At 43.7% G+C, this 20,912-nt stretch overlaps 1 protein-coding gene, 1 non-coding gene and 1 pseudogene across 2 annotated transcripts; 1 reads left to right on the forward strand and 2 right to left on the reverse strand.

Moving 5' to 3' along the window:
* Positions 1–4,590: 4,590 nt before the first annotated feature.
* On the reverse strand, positions 4,591–6,843 carry LOC103247398 (coiled-coil-helix-coiled-coil-helix domain-containing protein 2 pseudogene; annotated as a pseudogene).
* An 8,641-nt stretch (positions 6,844–15,484) lies between these two features.
* LOC119620999 (U7 small nuclear RNA) lies at positions 15,485–15,546 on the forward strand. The gene has a single exon (XR_005237538.1). It is a non-coding gene; the product is annotated as a U7 small nuclear RNA (small nuclear RNA).
* A 4,091-nt stretch (positions 15,547–19,637) lies between these two features.
* On the reverse strand, positions 19,638–20,114 carry LOC103247374 (histone H3.3A-like). The gene has a single exon (XM_008019485.3). The coding sequence runs from the start codon at positions 20,063–20,065 to the stop codon at positions 19,655–19,657; it is 411 nt and encodes a 136-aa protein (XP_008017676.2). The 5' UTR covers positions 20,066–20,114; the 3' UTR covers positions 19,638–19,654.
* Positions 20,115–20,912: the final 798 nt, after the last annotated feature.

Genomic DNA, 20,912 nt, shown 5'->3' on the forward strand with positions numbered 1-20,912 from the left:
TTTCTTTCTTTCTCTCTCTCTCTCTCTCTCTCTCTTCTTTCTTTCTTTCTTTCTTTCTTTCTTTCTTTCTTTCTTCTTTCTTTCTTTCTTTCTCTCTCTCTCTGTTTCCTTCTTTCTTTCTCTTTCCTCTTCCCCTTCCTTCCTTCCTTCCTTCCTTCCTTCCTTCCTTCCTTCCTTCCTTCCTTCCTTCCTTCCTTCCTTCTTTCTTCTTTCTTTCTTGACAGAGTTTCACTCTTGTCACCCAGGTTGGCGTGCAATGCCACAATCTTGGCTCACTGCAACCTCCACCTCCCGGGTTCAAGCCATTTTCCTGCCTCAGCCTCCTGTGTAACTGGGATTACAGGCACCTGCCACCACACCTGACTAATTTTTTTGTATTTTTAGTAGAGATGGGGTTTCATCATGTTGACCAGGCTGGTCTCGAACTCCTGACTGCAGGTGATCCACCTGCCTCGCCTCCCAAAGTGCTGGGATTACAGGCGTGAGCCACTGGGCCCGGCCAGCCCTCATTTTTCTTACCTAGGTTTTTACTATTTGGTTTCCTAATTTTTTATTTTTTTTTATTAATTTTTTTAAGAGATGGAGGTCTTGCTACATTGCCCAGGCTGGTCTTGAACACCTGGGCTCAGGCTTAAGTGATCCTCTGGCCTCGGACTCCCAAAGTGCTGGAATTGCGGGCGTGATCCTCTGTGCCAGGCTGGTTTGCTTGTTTAAAAGATATGCTTTAACTTTCACCTTTTACCTGTGCTTAATCATTGAGCTTATTCTTCTACATTTCTTCTTTGCTCCCATTTTTAATTGTATTTCTACTTTGCCAGAGAACATTCATCAGCACTTATTCTTACATTTGTTTTAGTCTTAGATTTATATAATTGAACATGTTCAATTCTTAAGATCTGGTTTTTTTGGCTAAAATTTTTCAAACATCTTTTAGTTGCATGAAACTTGACTCCTAGTAGAATCCTCAGAAAGAGTCCTTGAATACAAAATTACTTGAGTTCTTGAAAGTTTAAAGATGGAATCTTTGGCTCACACTTTTTTCTTTTTTTTTTCTCTGATATGTTTGAGTCTTCTGAAACTCAGACTTTTTAAAGACTTGAGTTTCTTCAAGAGATTTCTTCACTGTTATCTTACTTTCTATAATTCTGTCAAGTACTTTGATGCCAACTGATTTTCTTTTCCTGTAGGTCACTTAAGTGTTTTTTGTTTATTTTGCCTATAGAGTCAAAGGATTTTTTTTTCTAATCACTATTGTCTGTTTTACTGAGCTATGTCTCAGAGTCCTTAAGTACACAATGGAATCTTTAAATATGTAGAAGTGGATCTTGCTTTATTTCTAGAAAGTTTTAAGTTATAATTTTAAATATTATAACAGTTCTGTTCCATTGTTTGTTTTGTTTTTGTTTTTGTTTGAGACAGAGTCTTACTCTATTGCCCAGGCCGGAGTGCAGTGGCACGATCTCAGCTCACTGAAACCTCCATCCGTTGGGTTCAAGTGATTGTCCTGCCTCAGCCTCCCAGGTAGCTGGGATTACAGGTAGGCGCCACCACACCCAGCTAATTTTGTATTTTTTTTTTTTTCTTTTTTTTGGTAGAGATGGGGTTTCTCCATGTTGGTCAGGCTGGTCTTGAACTCCTGACCTCAGGTGATCTGCCCACTTTGGCCTCCCAAAGTGCTGGGGTTACAGGTGTGAGCCACTGTGTCTGGCTGTTTGTTTTTTTTCTTAAGAGCTTTCAGGCTGGGCTCGGTGACTCATGCCTGTAATCCCATCTCTACTAAAAATACAAAAATTAGGTGGGTGTGGTGGCGTGTGCCTGTAATCCTAGCTACTCGGGAGGGTGAGGCAGGAGAATGGCTTGAACCTGGGAGGTGGAGGTTTCAGTGAGCCGAGATCACGCCACTGCACTCCGGCCTGGTGACCAAGCGAGACTGTCAGTTTGCTCTTTGCCCCTTTAATTTGTTTTGGTTGTCTTGGTTCTTTTTTATTCACATTCTTTCTTTCCCTTTATGGCATTTTTCAATGATACCAATTCTGTCTTGGGCACCTCGTAATTTAGTTTTCTCTTCTGAGATGATTTTGTCTTTTTCTGCAATTTCTTTCCTGAGTTCAGTCAGCACGCCACATGTTCCTGTTGTTTGTTCCTATTGTGTGTGTGTGTGTGTGTGTGTGTGTGTGTGTGTGTGTGTGTGTGTGTTTTGAGACAAGAGTCTGGCTCTCTCGCCCAGGCTGGAGCACAGTGGCGCAATCTTGGCTCACTGCAGCCTCCACTTCCCAGGCTCAAGCAATTCTCCTGCCTCAGCCTCCTGAGTAGCTGGGATTACAGGTGCATGCCACCACACCTGGCTAATTTTTGTATTTTTAGTAGAGATGGGGTTTTACCATGTTGGCCAGGCTGGTCTAGAACTACGGGGCTCAAATGATCCACCTGCCTCAGCATCCCAAAGTGCTAGGATCATAGGTGTGAGCTGCTGTGCCCAGCCTTAAATTTTTTGATTCACAGTAGTCTTTCATATCTGCAATTGCGTGTTTAATTATATTTAAGTTTTTCTCTCCTTTACTATTCTTTTTTTTTTTTTTTTTTGAGGGTATTTATTTTCATCAGCTGAAAAGTTTTGGTTCTTGCTTTTTTTTTTTTTTTTGAGACAGAGTTTCACTCTTTTTGCCCAGGCTGGAGTGCAATGGCGCGATCTCGGCTCACCGCAACCTCCGCCTCCCGGGTTCAAGCGATTCTCCTGCCTCAGCCTCCCGAGTAGCTGGGATTACAGGCATGTGCCACCACCCCGGCTAATTTTGTATTTTTAGTAGAGACGGGGTTTCTCCATGTTGGTCAGGCTGGTCTTGAACTCCCGACCTCAGGTGATCCACCTGCCTTGGCCTCCCAAAGTGCTGGGATTACAAGCATGAGCCACTGCGCCCGGCGGTTCTTGCTTTTTTACCCCCTTATAGTAACTCTGTGAAGATAATCATTTTCTGATTATTGTAAAGTATCCTGGATTTTCCTGATTCGTTCATAACGTTTTGATTAATTCTATGTGAAGAAAAGGATTCAGATACCTTATTTGGTTTATTGGCTCAAGAGCACCCTCTTCTGTTGATACAATAAAGTATAGTGGCTTTAATAAATGATACTTTTGGAGGGAAGGATCTTTTGATCTTCTGAATGCTATTCCTCCAATGACTACTTCTTCATGTCTTGCCTTCACAAGACTACTGTCTCTTGTACTGTGCAATTCTTAGGCTCCTTCCTTTTTTTTTTTTTTCCCTAACACATCTTTCTTTTTCTTTTTTCTTTTCTTTTTTTTTTGAGATGGAGTCTTGCTCTGTTGCCCAGGCTGGAGTACAGTGGCACAATTATGCCTCACTGCAACCTCTGCCTCCCAGGTTCAAGTGATTCTCCTGCCTCGGCCTCCCGAGCAGCTAGGACTACAGGCATGCACCACCAGGCTCAGTTAATTTTTGTATTTTTAGTAGAGACAGGGTTTCACCATGTTGTCCAGGCTGGTCTTGAACTCTTGACCTCAGGTGATCCACCCACCTCGGACTCATGAAGTGTTGGGATTACAGGGCCACTATACCCTGCCAACACATCTTTCAAATACCACACTTCCGGTCGGGCGGAAGGGTCACAATTTCTGCTTCGCATTTCAAATAAATGGAACTATATAATATGTGGTCTTTTGTGAGTGATTCCTTCACTTAGCATAATTTCTTTGAGATTCATCCATGTTGCAGCATGTATCAGTACTTCATTCCTTTTTATGGCCAAATAATATTCCATTTAATGGAATAAGTGGAATATTTGGTATAAATATACCACACTTTGTTTATTCATTCATTAGTTGATGGACATGTAGATTGTTTCCATTTTTTCCAAAGTAGCTAGATTATTTCACATTCTCACCAACAATGTATAAGGGTTCCCATTTCTCCACATTGTCAGCAACACTTGTTATGTCTTTTTTGGGCGAAGAAAATCACCGTATTCTAATTAACTCACAAACAAAACAACAAAAAAATCACAACAGCTGGTTTAAGGAGGCCACACAAACATTTGACAAGCCCCAAATTCTATACTATCTTAATGAAATTCTACCAAATAAGAACACTCTCTTCTATTGCAATTCTGAAGCAAGAAAGTAATGAATGACAGAGGATTGGTTTAACTGATGGTTTTACACTTTATACCTTCACTATTAAATATATATGTGTGTGTGTATATGTGTGTGTGTGTGTGTGTGTGTGTGTATATATATATTTTTTTTTTTTGGAGACAGAATTTCGCTCTTGTTGCCCAGGCTAGAGTGCAGTGGTGCGATCTCGGTTCACCACAACCTGCAGCTCCTGGGTTCAAGTGATTCTCTTACCTCAATCTCCTGAGTAGCTGGGATTACAGGCATTTGCCACCAAGCTAATTTTTAGTATTTTTTTTTTTTTTTTTTTAGTAGAGACAGGGTTTCTCCATGTTGGTTAGGCTGGTCTTGCACTCCCAACCTCAGGTGATCCGCCCGCCTTGGCCTCCCAAAGTGCTGGGATTACAGGCGTGAGCCACTACGCCCGACTATCAATTATATTTTTACACTAAATTAACTTAGTTATGAGAGCTGATTTTCCATTTCTTCAATTTGAACTTCTTGATTAGATAAATCCATTTGCAAGTCTGCACTGCTTCAACACCTCATGGAAACCCTCACAGAACTTTGTCTCCCTAATTCTGGGCACATTCCAAAAACCATTTTATCTCATACAAGCAAGGTTACTGCTGCTGGGCCGGCTGGGTTCCCTGAGGCTCCTGGTAAGTGATGTCACCACTTGTGGGATCAGCATCATTTACTCCACTGAAGCTCCCATTGATGGCATGACCCAGTGTGTGCCCCATAGCAGAGTCCACAGCCATGCTTGCTGCAGTGATTGCCACCTGGGCCATCAGACCTTGCTGCTGGGGAGTGCAGCAGCAGGAGAGCCAGCTGCAGAGGGTGGGGCTGATGCTGGTGGCTGACCTGCTGGTGCTGGACTGGGTGTAGTTCTTATCTGAGGTGCTCAGCTGGCCAGAGGGGCCACGTGGGGGGTGCAGCTTCAGCTTCCACGTGACGTTGCGAATGTGGAGCGGCTCAGCGTCTAGACTTGTGAAACTCTATCTTTTTAAAATTATAGCTATTCTTCTGCATGTAAAATGGTATCTTGTGATTTTGGTTTGCATTTCCTTAATGATTTGTGATGTTAAACACCTTTATTTTATTTATTTATTTTTGAGATGGAGTTTTGCTCTGTCACCCAGGCTGGAGTGCAATGGCTCAATCTCGGCTCACTGCAACCTCGGCCTCCCAAGTTCAAGCGATTCTCCTGCCTCAAGTAGCTGGGATTACAGGCGCCCGCCACCATGAGTTGGAATTGGAGCCCAATTATTTTACCTCCTAGTTCAGTTATCTTTCTTATACTTCTTGTTTCCTTCCCTATATCATTTATATAAGGATTTCTTAAAGTTAAAATTATTTTCATGTTGAGCAGCCAAAAGCTGACCCTAAGTGACTGTCCTGCTTCCAGAAACATTTTCTCCCGTGCCCAGCCTTATTTTTTGTTTTTATATGGAGAGAGGGTCTCACTATGTTGCCCAGGCTGGTCATGAACTCCTGGGCTCAAGATATCCTCCCACCTTGGCAGCCCAAAGTGCTGGGATTATAGGTGTGAGTCACCACATCTGGCCCTGAACATCTTTAAATGTCTACTTAAGCCCTTTGCCGCCCAGCCCCCCGCCAACTTTTTTTTTTTTTTTTTGAGTAGGAGTCTCACTCTGTCCCCCAGGCTGGAGTGCAATGGGGCGATCTCAGCTTACTGCAACCTCTGCCTCCCAAGTTCAAGCAATTCTCCTGCCTCAGCCTCCCGAGTAGCTGGGATTACAGGTACCTGCCACCATGTCCAGCTAAGTTTTGTATTTTTAGTAGAGACAGGGTTTCACCATGTTGGCCAGGCTGGTCTCGAACTCCTGACCTCGTGATCTGCCCACCTCAGCCTTCCAAAGTGTTGGGATTTCATGCGTGAGCCACCGCACCTGGTCCCTGGTTATCTTTAGTCATGTGTTGGATATCCTATTTGAATTATCATTATTATTATTATTTTTTGAGATGGAGTCTTGCTCTTGTCACCCAGGCTGGAGTGCAGTGGCGCGATCTTGACTCGCTGCAACTGCATCTCCTGGGTTCAAGCGATTCTCCTGCCTCAGCTTCCCGAATAGCTGGGATTACAGGTGCCTGCCACTACACCCAACTAATTTTTGTATTTTTCGTAGAGATGGGGTTTCACCATGTTGGCCCAGCTGGTCTCGAACTCCTGACCTCCAGTGACCCACCTGCCTTGGCCTTCCAAAGTGCTGGGATTACAGGCATAAGCTTCTGTGCCCGGCCCTGAAGAATTATTTATAGAAATAATTTGAGACTCGGAATAATATTATCTTTTCCCAGAAAGGATATTTTTTTTGTTCCTTACCAAATGCCTGGGGCACTAATAGTATGGGAAAACTATGGGATTACCTTATTCCAAGTTTAAATCTTGATATTTTGTGGGCCATTCAAATGATAAATCTGGTCTATGGAGGTCATGAAGGCGAATTTACTTCTGGTTCGTTCTTACTCCTAGGGTGTAGCTATCTAGTTTCCAAACCCAAAGCAAGGAACAGTACCCCTTAGATTCCACCTTTTGCCCCCAGCCCCATAAACCAACAAATGAGCAGCTCAGCTTCTCACATACCTCTTTGGAATGGTCAAACACCTTAAGGTTAAAAGCTATCCCTGCATGCTATGCTAACCTCTCTTGGTTTCTGGCCTCTCTCAAAGCTTGCCTTAGTCATGACTCACCATCTGAAAGCATTAATGATCTGGAAACAAAGCTTGAGGATTTTTCTGTTTCCATATTCCAGAGCGTAGTCCTTTGAGTTCTCTCTGCACAAGAGAGTGTAATTTGCGCTAGGAGTCCCCTTTGGCTGGTGCACAGCTTCAGCTGCTTTCTTCAGTTCCCAGTGTCCACCCCAAAGCACTGCTTGCCTATCAGTTGTTTCCTGGGGTAGGCAAATGACCCATAGGGCAAAGACTACGACAGAATCCTAGTTGAGTGTGTGTGTGTGTGTGTGTGTGAGAGAGAGAAAGACACACACACACACACACACACAGAGATATTACCCAGAGTCCAGGGTCTACTTTCCTGGCAGCTGCAGGTCACTAACTCATTGCCTCGTGTGTCCCTCTCACTTAAGGAACACGTCTTGTTCGGTAAATGCCTCTGGATGGAAGAGGCCCTGGCTCACTTCTTTCTGTTCTCAGCACAAATTACCCTCCCCACCACCCTGGCCCAAGCTACCATCATATGTATCTCCTGGATTTAACTGAGTTCCCAACTTCCACCTTTGCCATTCTATTCTCCTCATAGAAGTGACAGTGATCCTTTAAAAGAATAAATCAGACATGTCGCTTCTTAGTTTAAAACCTCCCAGTGCCTTTTAAACCCACTCAGAATAAAATCCAAAATCGTTCCCATGACCTACAAGGACTTATATAACCTGGTCCCTGGTTAGCACTCAGATCTTATCACCTGTACTTCAGTCACACTAGCTTCCTGCTGTTCCTCAAACAAGCCAGTCACGCTTGAGCCTTAGGGCTTTGTACTTACTGCCTGCAATGCTCTTTACCTTGATATCCTCATGGCTGATTCATTCACCTCCTTTAAGTTTCTGCTAAAGTTTTACCTATCAGAAAGGCCTTCCCTGATCAGCCTATGTAAAATAGCATTCCTTTCCTTTTATTCTTTATGCTCTTACCCAGGTTTATTTTCCTTATAACACTTGTCACCAATTGTTATATTATATTTGTTTTTATTTTATTTTATTTTATTTTTTTTTTGGGACAGAGTCTCACTCTGTTGCTCAGGCTGGAGTGCAGTGGTGCGATCTCGGCTGACTGCAACCTCTGCCTCCTGGGTTCAAGTGATTCTCCTGCCTCAGCCTCCTGAGTAACTGGGACTACAGGCGTGCACCACCATGCCCGGCTAATTTTTGTATTTTTAGTAGAAACGGGGTTTCACTATGTTGGTCAGGCTGGTCTCAAACTCCTAGCCTCGTGATCTACCCGCCTCGGCCTCCCAAAGTCCTAGGATTATAGGCATGAGCCACCGTGCCCGGCTATTTGTTTTTAAAAATGTTGTCTCCCTCCCCAGCTAGATTGTAAACTCCATGAAAACAGGGATATATTCTTGTATGTCCAGCATACAAGAATAAACAGTGCCTTGCACATTATAGGTGACTCATAAATACGATATTAATGAAGAAATTGTGTAACACCTATACAAAGGAGACTAAAATTAATCCAGAGGGACAGCAAAGGATTGAATTTTGCAAAAGTAGTAATTATTCCCAAATTAATTTATAAATTTATCACCATTCTGATTTAAAACTCCACAGTACTTTTTGGATAGCTGACAAAATCATCTTCAAGATTCATCTGAGTGGAAATATGCAAGAATGTCTAGGAATTTGTAAAAATAAGTTTAATAGAGAAAAATCCAGCTCTACTAGATATTAAAACTTATTGTGAGGTGACAATTCTATTTTATTTATTTTTTTTTCAGATGTTTCTGAAAACAAGCTTATTTAAATAAGGGTTTAAATACATTATGGCTGGGGGTGGTGACTCTCACCTGTAACCCCAGCACTTTGGAGTGCTGAGGTGGGAGGCTCATTTGAACCCAGGAGTTTCAGACCAGCCCGAGCCACATAGCGAGACCTCGTCTAGAAATAAATAAATGAACAAACAAGCAAATAACACACAACATTAAAATCAAAGGGAAAAAAAACCCCAAAAACCAGTTTGTTACGGCACCTGGCATTGGGCAGCTGCTGCTAATTTAAGTTGAAAGCTCTATAGCTAGCTAGCTACATGACTGATTCATCAGTTTGAGGTTTGTTCTCCTGTCAAAAGTTTAAGTCTGATGGGAGGTTGGCCTCACATTCCGTTGTTTGGACATCCCTTAGCTAGGATATGTCTGGTCAAAAAGATCTTTGTGGGCCGGGCGCAGTGGCTCACGCCTGGAATCCTAGCACTTTGGGAGGCCGAGGCGGGCGGATCACGAGGTCAGGAGCTCGAGACCATCCTGGCTAACACAGTGAAACCCCGTCTCTACTAAAAATACAAAAAAAATTGCGGGCCGTGGTGGCCGGCACCTGTAGTCCCAGCTACTCGGGAGGCTGAGGCAGGAGAATGGCGGCAACCCGGGAGGCGGAGCTTGCAGTGAGCCGAGATCGTGCCACTGCAGTCAGCCTGGGCGACAGAGCGAGACTCCGTCTCAAAACAAATAAATAAATAAATAAAAATAAATAAAAAATCTTTGTGGCAAGCCAGATATCCTGTCACCTCACCAAAGGGTTAGGTTGGAGACATCAGGGGATCTTTCTTTTACCACCAAAGGCTCCCTCTAGTGGTACTGCTGCTGTTGCTCTCAGCAGGTGGTGACATTCTCTTAGGGCAGGGAACTGCAGAGAGGGAGCTGAGGAGCTTCCGGCCAGACACAGCCTAGTCTGTGATCTTAGGACTCTGGGCTTGGGTGAAACATCACGTTATTGCTTTGTTTCAGGCTTGATACTACCAGGTGCCTACTCCTTGACCTCTGTTTAAATGAGGAACTTCAAGAATAGACAATTTCACGCGCGTCCGTGTGAAGAGACCACCTAACAGGCTTTGTGCGAGCAATAGAGCAATAAAGCTTTTTAATCACCTGGGTGCTGGCGGGCTGAGTCCGAAAAGAGAGTCAGCGAAGGGAGATAGGGGTGGGGCCGTTTTATGGGATTTGGGTAGGTAGTGGAAAATTACAGTCAAAGGGGGTTGTTCACTGGCGGACAGGGGCCGGGGACACAAGGTACTCAGTAGGGGGAGCTTTTTTTTTTTTTTTTTTTTTTGAGACGGAGTCTCGCTCTGTCGTCCAGGCTGGAGTGCAGTAGCGCGATCTTGGCTCACTGCAAGCTCCGCGTCCCGAGTTCACGCCATTCTCCTGCCTCAGCCTCCCGAGTAGCTGGGACTATAGGCGCCCACCACCACGCCCGGCTACTTTTTTGTATTTTTAGTAGAGACGGGGTTTCACCGTGTTGGCCAGTATGGTCTCGAGTTCCTGACCTCGTGATCCGCCCGCCTCGGCCTCCCAAAGTGCTGGGATTACAGGCGTGAGCCACCGCGCCCGGCCTGTAGGGGAGCTTTTGAGACAGGATGAGCCAGGAGAAGGAATTTCACAAGGTAAGGTTCACAAGTTAAGGCAGGAATAGGCCATTTACGCTTCCTTTGTGATTCTTCAGTTGCTTCAGGCCATCTGGATGTACACGTGCAGGTCACAGGGGTTATGATGACTTAGCTTGGGCTCAGAGGCCTGACAGACAACGTGACTCTTTTCAGTTTATTGCATGAAGGAGTTACACTAGTCCAAATTAAAAGTAGATCACAGCCAGGCATGGTGGCTCACGCCTGTAATCCTAGCACTTTAGGAGGCCCAGGAGGGTGGATCACCTGAGGTTAAGAGTTCGAGACCAGCATGGCCAACATGGTGAAACTTCGTTTCTAATAAAAATACAAACATTTGCCAGGAGTGGTGGCAGGTGCCTGCAATCCCAGCTACTTGGGAGGCTGAGGCAGGAGAATTGCTTGAACCCAGGAGGCAGAGGTTTCAGTGAGCCAAGATCATGCCACTGCACTCCAGCCTGGGTAACACAGTAAAAACTCCGTCTCAAAAAAAAAAAAAATTTTTTTTTTAAATTAAAAGATTAGGCGGTTATGGTGGTGCATGCCTATAGTTCCAGCTACTCTGAAGACTGAGGCAGGAGGATTGCTTGAGCCCAGGAGTTCGAGGCTACAGCGAGTTATGATCACACCGCTGCACTCCAGCCTGGGCTACAGAGAAACTATCTCTTAACTGCAACAGCAACGACAACAAGAACAAGCAAAAAAAAAAAAAAAAAAAAAAAAAAAAAAGCAGGTGAGGGGTTTCTAAGCATGACAAAAGCCAAGAAGTTTTTTGTTTGTTTGTTTTTGAGATGGGGTCTTTCTCTGTCTCCAGGCTGGAGTGCGATGGTGCGATCATTGCTCACTGCAGCCTCGGCCTTTTGGGCTCAAGCTATTCACCCAACTCAGCCTCCTGAGTAGCAGTGACTACACTTCAGGTGGGCACCACCATGCCCGGCTTTTTTTTTTTTTTTTTAATTTTTAATTTTGTAGAGACAGGGTTTCCCTACTTTGCCCAGGCAAGTCTTGAACTCCAGGGCTCAAGTGATCTTTCTGCCTCAGCCTACCAAATTACTGGGATTTCAGGCATGAGCCACCATTCCCGACCCCAAGAAGCTTTGAAGGAAAACAAGATGTAAATTCAACTACACTAAAAAAAAAATCTTGCACAGCATAAGGCAGCACAAATAAAGATTTTAAAAAACAAATTGTGAATAAATACTTGCACTACAGGCCAGGCGCGGTGGCTCACGCCTGTAATCCCAGCACTTTGGGAGGCCGAGGTGGGCAGATCACGAGTTCAGGAGATCAAGACCATCCTGGCTAACACGGTGAAACTCCATCTCTACTAAAAATACAAAAAAGCAGCTGGGCGTGGTGGTGGGCGCCTATAGTCCCAGCTACTCGGGAGGCTGAGGCAGGAGAATGGCATGAACTCGGGAGGCGGAGTTCGCAGTGAGCAGAGATCAGGCCACTGCCCTCCAGCCTGGGCAACAGAGCAAGACTCCATCTCAAAAAAAAAAAATTTTTTTGCACTACATATGAGAGAGAAAATCTTATTTACTTAATACAAAAAAATTTCTTACAAATCAATGACCAATAACGCATTAGAAAAATAGACAAAGGTTATGAGAATATACATATACAGATGGCTAATGTATGAAAGACACTGAACCTCATTAATAACCAAATAAATGCTAATCAAAATATTTCATTTGATCTGTCAGATTAGTATAGATTTGAAATATTGACTGTTTCCAGGGTTGGCTTGAATATTGATAAATAGCCATTCTTTTAACACTGTCTGTAGGATTATACATTGGGTTAATATTTTGATGCCATTTTATCAATATCTATAAACATTTTAAAGGTATAGCCCTTTTTTTTTTTTTAAAACGGAGTCTCGCTCTGTCATCCATGGTGGAGTGCAGTGGTGCAATCTTGGCTCACTACAACCTCCGCCTCCTGGGTTCAACCAATTCTCCTGCCTCAGCCCCCCGAGTAGTTGGGACTACAGGCGCATGCCACCATTCTCGGCTAATTTTTTGTATTTTCAGTAGAGACCAGGTTTCACCATGCTAGCCAGGCTAGTCTTGAACTCCTGACCTTGTGATCCGCCCTCCCCGGCCTCCCAAAGTGCTGGGATTACAGGCGTGAGCGACTACGCAGGGTCGGTATAGACCTTTTGATCTAGCAACTACACTTTGGTGAATATATCTTGTAGAAATACTTAAAAACGGATACATAGTAATGATCATTGTAGAATTATTTGTAACGATGAATACTTGAAGGAAGAAGCCCTAAATATAGGGCACTGGTTAAATAATTTATAGTAATCCATGTAATAGTACAAATGACAAAACCATTAAGAAAATTAATAAACTATTTTTTTGAACACTTTTAGGTCTACGAGGAAAATTGAGTGGCCACAACTTTCTCTTGGTATTGTAGGGATAAAAACCTTCTTCTTCGCTAATGCTTTCTCATGGAGTGCTAAATGTTGATATGAATATAAGTCATGGTTGTATCAGAGATTGGCTCCTAGTAAATTAAGTGATGGTATGATGGCCTTGATTTAAAAAGGTGCTTTTACTTGATGTGGTGAAAGTTGGTATGGGTTTTATTCTGGTGCTATGAGTAGGGATCTCAGTAGTACTACCTTATGGTTTTCTTGAGTAATCAAATGAGTGGTGATGTAATTCCTCATTTTTTTTTGTTTTTTTAGATGGAGTTTCACTCTTGTTGCCCAGGATGGAGTGCAATGGCATGGTCTTGGCTCACTGCAACCCCCACCTCCCAGGTTCAAGTGATCCTTCTGCCTCAGCTTCCCAAGTAACTGGGATTACAGCCACCACCCCCGGCTAATTTTTGTGTTTTTAGTAGAGACAGGGTTTTACCATGTTGGCCAGGCTAGTCTCGAACTCCTGACCTCAAGTGATCTGCCTGCCTTGGCCTCCCAAATTGCTGGTATTAAGCCCGGCCATAATTCTTCATCTTATTGCAGCCTTTTTACTGTATGGTGAGTGGTGGCATGGGTACAGGTTCAGCTCTAAATGTTGGTTGTATTGCATTGTGGTTAAAAATGTAGCTCTGGGCCGGGCGCGGTGGCTCAAGCCTGTAATCCCAGCACTTTGGGAGGCCGAGGCGGGTGGATCACGAGGTCAGGAGATGGAGACCATCCTGGCTAACAGGGTGAAACCCTGTCTCTACTAAAAATACAAAAAACTAGCCGGGCGAGGTGGCGGGCGCCTGTAGTCCCAGCTACTCGGAGGCTGAGGCGGGAGAATGGCGTGGGCCCAGGAGGCGGAGCTTGCAGTGAGCCGAGATTGCGCCACTGCACTCCAGCCTGGGCGGCAGAGTGAGACTCCGTCTCAAAAAAAAAAAAAAAAAAAATGTAGCTCTGGTTCAGACTGCATTTTTGACTGCAATGTACGCTGGAGCTGAGTAGCTTGCCTTCTGGAATTTGCTGCCATCCTCACCACTCATACAGTGAATACTTATGCAGTTATACTTGGTCCCTTCCTTCACATACTTACCTGCTTGACCCTAGTCTTTGAGTTTGCCACCCCTGCTTCAAGTATTTCAGTTTAGTCATTAAGATGTTGGGCCAGGCGTGATGGCTCATGTCTGTAATCCCAGCACTTTGGGAGGCTGAGGCAGGTGGATCACTTGAGGCCAGGAGTTCGAGACCAGACTGGTCAAAATGGCAAAACCCCATCTCTACCAAAAATACAAAAATTAGCCGGGTGTGACAGCACATTTGACTCACTCTGTTTATTCCACCCTCAACAGGGACTGTGCAGATATGCTGCAGTGACCACTCTGTAACAATGCAACCCCATCAAACTCATGCCTGCTTTCTCTAACCCCACAATTGGAAGGGAACTCTGATTTGATAGTATCCTGGGCCCCAGCGAATGACTCACTGCATAGGTCTTCTCTGTTTCTCACTCCCCTCTCACTGGTTTGACAATCTGCTTGTTGGCACCCTTCTTCTCTCTGGGATCTATGAGTAATAAATTCCTTTAGTTTTTCATGTGTTTTTGTTGTGTTGTCTTCTCTGTACCTCACCTGACTGACACACACAGACCTAATTTTACTCCCAGTGAAAGTTCTCCTAAAGAGTGGCTATCTTGGCAGGAATAAACTGAACACAAGTCAGGCAAGAACCTCAAGGGCAGTTGACAGTATAAACAAGTTTCCTATGAGAGGGACACCTGACCATGGGTCAGATACCTAGGTATTAGTCCATCTGATAGGATAAAGAAGTATCCTGTGAAAGGCACAGTGTAAATATCTGCAAAGAATCCCCTGGAACCTGATCAGGGCAGGGCTAGAGTTTATACTTCCTCTGCAGAGAAAGATCTCAAGACCAAACTAAAGAGAAATACAACATAATTTTTAGGTCTTGGAAAACCAATAGCAATGCTATTCCTACTTTCTTTCATTCTTCTCTTTGAAATTAGCTTGGCTGCAATGTTTCTATAGTATGGAAGGTTAAACAAGGAAATAGTATCCTCAAGTTCTGGGATGATAAAAGCTTGAATAAATGTTCCTGATACACTCTTCCTCCTGAATCCTGCTGGAGAGTAACTCAACAGTCAGGATAGGTAGCATGATGGAGCCTAAAATCTGTATTTAAGGCTATATTTCTTTTAGTATTTTCTAGTGGGGATGGAGAGTAGATTTGAGTAGCATCCAGCCTATGACTGCATATGGCAGTGATGTTAGCATCTGACCATTTCTGCCCAATGTGGGACACTTCATTTTATTTTTTAAATTTATTCTAAATTAAATTAAATTAATTAATTTATGTTTTGTGACAGGGTCTCACTCTATCACCCAGGCTGGAGTTCAGTGGCGCGATCTCGGCCCACTGCAGCCTCTACCTCCTACGTTCAAGTGATCCTCCCATCTCAGCCTCCTGAGTAGCTGAAACTACAGGCATGCACCACCACACCTGGCTAATTTTTGTGTTTTTTGATGGAGATGGGGTTTTGCCATGTTGGCCAGGCTGGTCTCAAACTCCTGACCTCAAGTGATCCACCCACCTCAGCTTCCCAAAGTGCTGGGATTACAGGCGTGAGCCACCACGCCTGGCCAGTGAGACACTTCAAATAGACAATTTTGGCTCTGGAGTTCCCCTGCTGAATTGGCTGAGACTGATCTGCTTAGTGCCAGGAGAGAGTCAAGGAATAGTGGTAAGGGCAGGGTATCTCTCTTAAAACCTGGGGGGGGAGGTGTTACAGCTCTTTTAGAATTTGTCTAGCAGGCTTTCCAGTAAACACCGGAAAGCCCTCAATGAATTAAAAAAAAAAAAAAAAAAAAAGAAAGAAATCCGGAACAAAGACTGATTCTGCTCTATGAAACCTGTTCTATGAAGGTTCGACCTGCTCACCTGCCTTCCTGAAGACCTAAGGGACCTGACCGATTCACATGAGCATGATGGAACTTGAGGAAAATGATTTTGCTGGCCTGAATTACTTTCAGCCCCTATGATTGGAAGAGATTGCCACGTATGCTCAGGGAGGCTTGGGGCAAAGAGGCTTCCTTTCTATGTCTCAGCAAAGGCATTATATCTCTTCATCTAGTTTACTTCTCACATACAACAGCAAAAACTACTTAGTCTTCCACCATTCACTGGTTTACCACTGTTCAGGAGACCCTAATCTGACCTAACTGCTAATAAGTCAAAACCATGAGCAGCTAAGGAGAAATGACCCTTTTGAGGACATTTATTAACCAGAGGGAGGAAGACTAACTCACACAACTAGACAGATGGCTTCTATTGATGCAGAATCACAGGAAGAGTCAGAGAGAATTAGTAAATGATTAAACAAGTTAATATTTGTAAAATGTTTAGAACAGTGCTTGGTGTATTTTATATACATGTGTGTCAAATGATAAAGTGTAACAAGTAATGAAAGCTCTCAAGGATGTGCAATTAGAGCACAATAAAAAGACATTCTAGAACTAGAAAACATGATTTTAGAATTAAAAAAAATTAGTGCACAAACTGGAAAAGAGGATGATCCTTAACTGAGAACCAAATTGGTAATCTGGAAGATCAAGCGGAATAAATAGCTTTCAACAGAGAACAAAAATGTAAGGAAATAGAAATCATTGAGGATTAAGAAACTCAGGAGATCTGTTGTGAAAATGATAGGAGTCCAGAAGGACAAAGTGAATATAAGGAAGCGAAAACTTAACTAGATAAATAATAGAAGAAAATTTCCCTGAGATGAAGAAAGATTTGGGTTTGCAGATTAAAAGTGTTCACTGAGTCATATGAATGATAATGAAAAAAGACACACATCAAAATTTATCCTTGTGAAATCCTTGAATTCCAAGTATAAAGAGAAACCCTTGTTAAGTTTCCAAACAGAAAGAACACATTCTGGCTTCCAGCTGGCTTTGGCCACTGGGAGGCACTGGTAAAAGGCTGAAGACTGGGATATTTCCATAGACCTTCCTCTCTGTCTTGGGTAATATGTCTGGTACTGGTTGCAGCTCCTCTGTAACCCCAGATCCTGCCAGACAGGCTTGCACTGGATAACCCTGATTCTTGGGCTCTGGTAACACCACTTTCTTCCTTTCCTCTCCTCTTTCTTCCTCTCCTCTCCTCTCCTCTCCTCTCCTCTCCTCTCCTCTCCTCTCCTCTCCCTCCTCTCCCTCCTCCCCTCCCCTCCCCCCCTTTCCTTCCTTCCTTTCTTCTTTCCTTCCCTCCCTCCCTCCCTCCCTCCTTCCTTTCTTTCTTCTTCTTCTTTTTTTTTTGACAGAGTCTCGCTCCCAGGCTGGAGTGCAGTGGCGCGATCTCGGCTCACTGCAAACTCCGCCCCCCACCATTCACGCCATTCTCCTGCCTCAGCCTCCCGAGTAGCTGTGACTACAGGTGCCTGCCACCACACCTGACTACTTTTTTGTATTTTTAGTAGAGACAGGGTTTCACCATGTTAACCAGGATGGTCTCAATCTCCTGGCCTCGTGATCTGCCTACCTCGGCCTCCCAAATTGCTCCGATTACAGGTGTGAGCCACTGCGCCAAGTCTTGTCTTGTCTTTTGTTTTCTCTTCTTTCTTTTCTTTTCTTTTTTTTTTCCAGAGTCTCACTCTGTCACCCAGGCTGGAGTGCTGTGGTGCGATCACAGGTCACTGCAGCCTCAACATGTCCAGGCTCAGGTGATCCTCCTGCCTCAGCCTCCCAAGTAGCCAGGACTACAGGTGTGCACCACCATGCCTGGCTAGTTTTTTTGTAATTTTAAAATCTACAACACAGAAAGGTACAAAACAGTGGAATACCATCTGCATAAAATTGGGAGAAAAGAACTGTTAACTAAAAATCCTGTATCTTGCTCATATTCTGTCTCTGGCTCCTCCTGAGTGATTACGGTGATGCAGAGGGCCCCCTGGCAAGGAACTGAGGCCTTTAGTCCAACAACCAGCAAGAAGCTGAATCCTTCCAGCAACCATTTGAGTTATTTTGGAAGTGCATCCTGTCACAGTGAACCTTGAGATAAGACTGCAGCCCCAGCTGACACCTTGATTGCAGCCTGTGAAAGACCCTAAATGGACACCTTGATGGCAATCTTATGAGAGAACCTGAAGCAGAAGACCCAGTTAGGTCAGGCCTAGAGTCCTGACCTACAGAAACTGTGAGGTTATAAATGTGTTGCTTAAGCCATCAAGCTTTATTAGAAAAAAGTGGAATTCAAGATCAAATGCATTAAACAAGACAAAAAGGGGGCATAAATGGTTCAATCCTTGTTGAAGTGATGAATCACAAACTTTTATGTACTAAATTATTGTAGCAGCTTAATATTTACAGCAAACTCTCAGAAACTCAAGAATATTTTGATAGAAAACCACCACCATAATGGGAGATTATAATATATCTCCTTCAGAACTTGAATGATCAAGTAGATGAAAAATAAGCTAGAGAATAGATGATTGAATAATGTGACAAACAAGTTCAACATATAATCATATATATGTATATTTCCACACACATTTTAAAATGTAAACTATTTTGTTTTCCAGCTCTTGGGAACTTGGAAAAAAATTTTTTAATGTAAATTATGTTCTAATGTCCATCAACTGTGTGCTTCATCACAGAGGAAAACGTCATGAATTTAAAGAAGCAGCGATTTGTAGAGGCTACACCTTCTCATTATAATCCACTAAAATTTAAAATAAATAATAGAAGATGGTCAAAATATCTTTACTACTTAGAAACTGAGGAACAGTCCCCTAGATACCCCTAGATCATGGCTGGGTACAATGGCTCGTGCCTGTACTCCCAGTGCTTTGGGAAGCCAAGGTGTGAGGATTGCTTGAGACCAGGAGTTTGATACCAGTCTGGGCAACATAGCGTGACTCCTGTCTCTACAAAACTTTTGTTCAAGATCGAAGCCTGGGCGACATAGTGAGAGCCCATCTCCAAAAAAAAAAAAAAAAAAAAAAAAAAGTAGCCAGGCATGTTGGTGCATTCCTGTAGTCCCACGTACTTTATTTTTTAATTTTATTTTATCTTATTTATTTATTATTATTATTTTGAGACGGAGTCTTTTTTTTTAATAGTTTAATGTATTTTAACAGCAAACTTACAGGAACAGCACAGAAGACAGACAACATTAAAAACATGTACTTGTACGTAGGACAACTCAGAAAAGTATAGTGAATGGATGGAATCTACTGTATGATAAAAATGCTACAAACACCATTTAGTTGCTGTCAATAAGAAATTTACTTGTTTTTTAAAAAAATCCAAATGCTGGCATTGTCCAGAAAAATTTAACAGGTTTATTTATAATTGTTATAAAGTTGAACCGCTGAAACTTGTTCACTGAAACATTTTTTTTTTTTTTTTTTTTGAGGCGGAGTCTCCCTCTGTCACCCAGGCTGGAGTGCAGTGGCCGGATCTCAGCTCACTGCAAGCTCCGCCTCCCGGGTTCCCGCCATTCTCCTGCCTCAGCCTCCCAAGTAGCTGGGACTACAGGCGCCTGCCACCACACCCGGCTAATTTTTTTGTATTTTTTTTTTAGTAGAGATGGGGTTTCACCGTGTTAGCCAGGATGGTCTCGATCTCCTGACCTCATGATCCACCCACCTCGGCCTCCCAAAGTGCTGGGATTACAGGCTTGAGCCACCGCGCCCGGCCTGAAACATTTTAACTTGCATTAATGCTTTACGCCTTTGCATTTATATTAAAAATTCACACACAAATGAAAATGGAAAAACTGCCAATACCTGATTTCTGTCCCCTATTTTTCCACTCGCAATCATATACTTAGGTACCTTTTGACCCCATGGAAAAAAATATCTAACGTTCAGAACTACCAATAACAGGAAGATGATAATTTTTTTTTTTTTTTTTTTTGGAGAATGAAATGTTTCCCATCATAGTGGATTCTTAAGCACGTTCTCCACGTATGTGGCGTGCTAGCTGGATGTCTTTTGGCATAATTGTTACACGTTTGGCATGGATAGCACACAGGTTGGTGTCTTCAAAAAGGCCAACCAGATAGGCCTCACTTGCCTCCTGCAAAGCACCGATAGCTGCGCTCTGGAAGCGCAGATCTGTTTTAAAGCCCTGAGCAATTTCTCGCACCAGACGCTGGAAGGGAAGTTTGCGAATCAGAAGTTCAGTGGACTTCTGATAACGTCTAATTTCACAGAGCGCCACAGTACCAGGCCTGTAACGATGAGGTTTCTTCACCCCTCCAGTAGAGGGCGCACTCTTGCGAGCGGCTTTTGTAGCCAGTTGCTTCCTGGGTGCTTTACCACCGGTCGATTTGCGGGCAGTCTGCTTTGTACGAGCCATGGTACAGAGACCTCCTTACTTACCTCCCTTCTCCTTCGGCTGCAGCTCGGCGAGCGAGAGGCGGCGCTGGCGTTAGAGAGCGACGGAGGCGAGGCGGCGGCTGCGAACACAGTTCGAGACCCAGTCTTGCTCTTTCGCCCAGGCTGGAGTGCAGTGGTGCGATCTCGGCTCACTGCAAGCTCTGCCTCCTGGATTCACGCCATTCTACTGCCTCAGCCTCTTGAGTAGCTGGGACTACAGTCACCTGCCACCACACCTGGCTACTTTGTTGTATTTTTAGTAGAGACGAGGTTTCACCCTTTTTGCCAGGATAGTCTCGATCTCCTGACCTCGTGATCCATCCGTCTCGGCCTCCCAAAGTGCTGGGATTACAGGCTTGAGCCATCAAGCCCGGCCGAGAAGTTATAAATTTTGTAGGAAGTAACAAAAAGGTAAATGCTTTGTAACAAAACCTATGGGATCATCTAAGGCTCTATTTAGAAGAAAATGTGTAGCTTTACATCAGGAATCACAAATGTGTCCAGGGCCTATGTAGGTGATGTAGAGGTAGGAAGTGGTTAGATGTAAAAATAGGGAGAGGAAGGGCCTATGGAGAATTGGAGAGTACATGACTGCCCTAAAAGCATTCAAATCCAGCGGTTTGCAATACTCCACTATAAATGCTCTTATTACTAAAAGTGGAAAATATGTACACTGAGTAGTATACTATAAGCACAGTTGCAAAGCCACAAAATTATCCAAAAGAAAATACAAATAGGGAATTAATGAAAGAAAAAGCTCAAATGAATGAACTAGAAACTCGTCACAGGTTGGGTTGTCAGGGAAACAGATACCAGGGAGTTAAGGG

Source organism: Chlorocebus sabaeus, chromosome X, assembly GCF_047675955.1.
Source record: "Chlorocebus sabaeus isolate Y175 chromosome X, mChlSab1.0.hap1, whole genome shotgun sequence".
Taxonomy (NCBI): domain Eukaryota; kingdom Metazoa; phylum Chordata; class Mammalia; order Primates; family Cercopithecidae; genus Chlorocebus; species Chlorocebus sabaeus.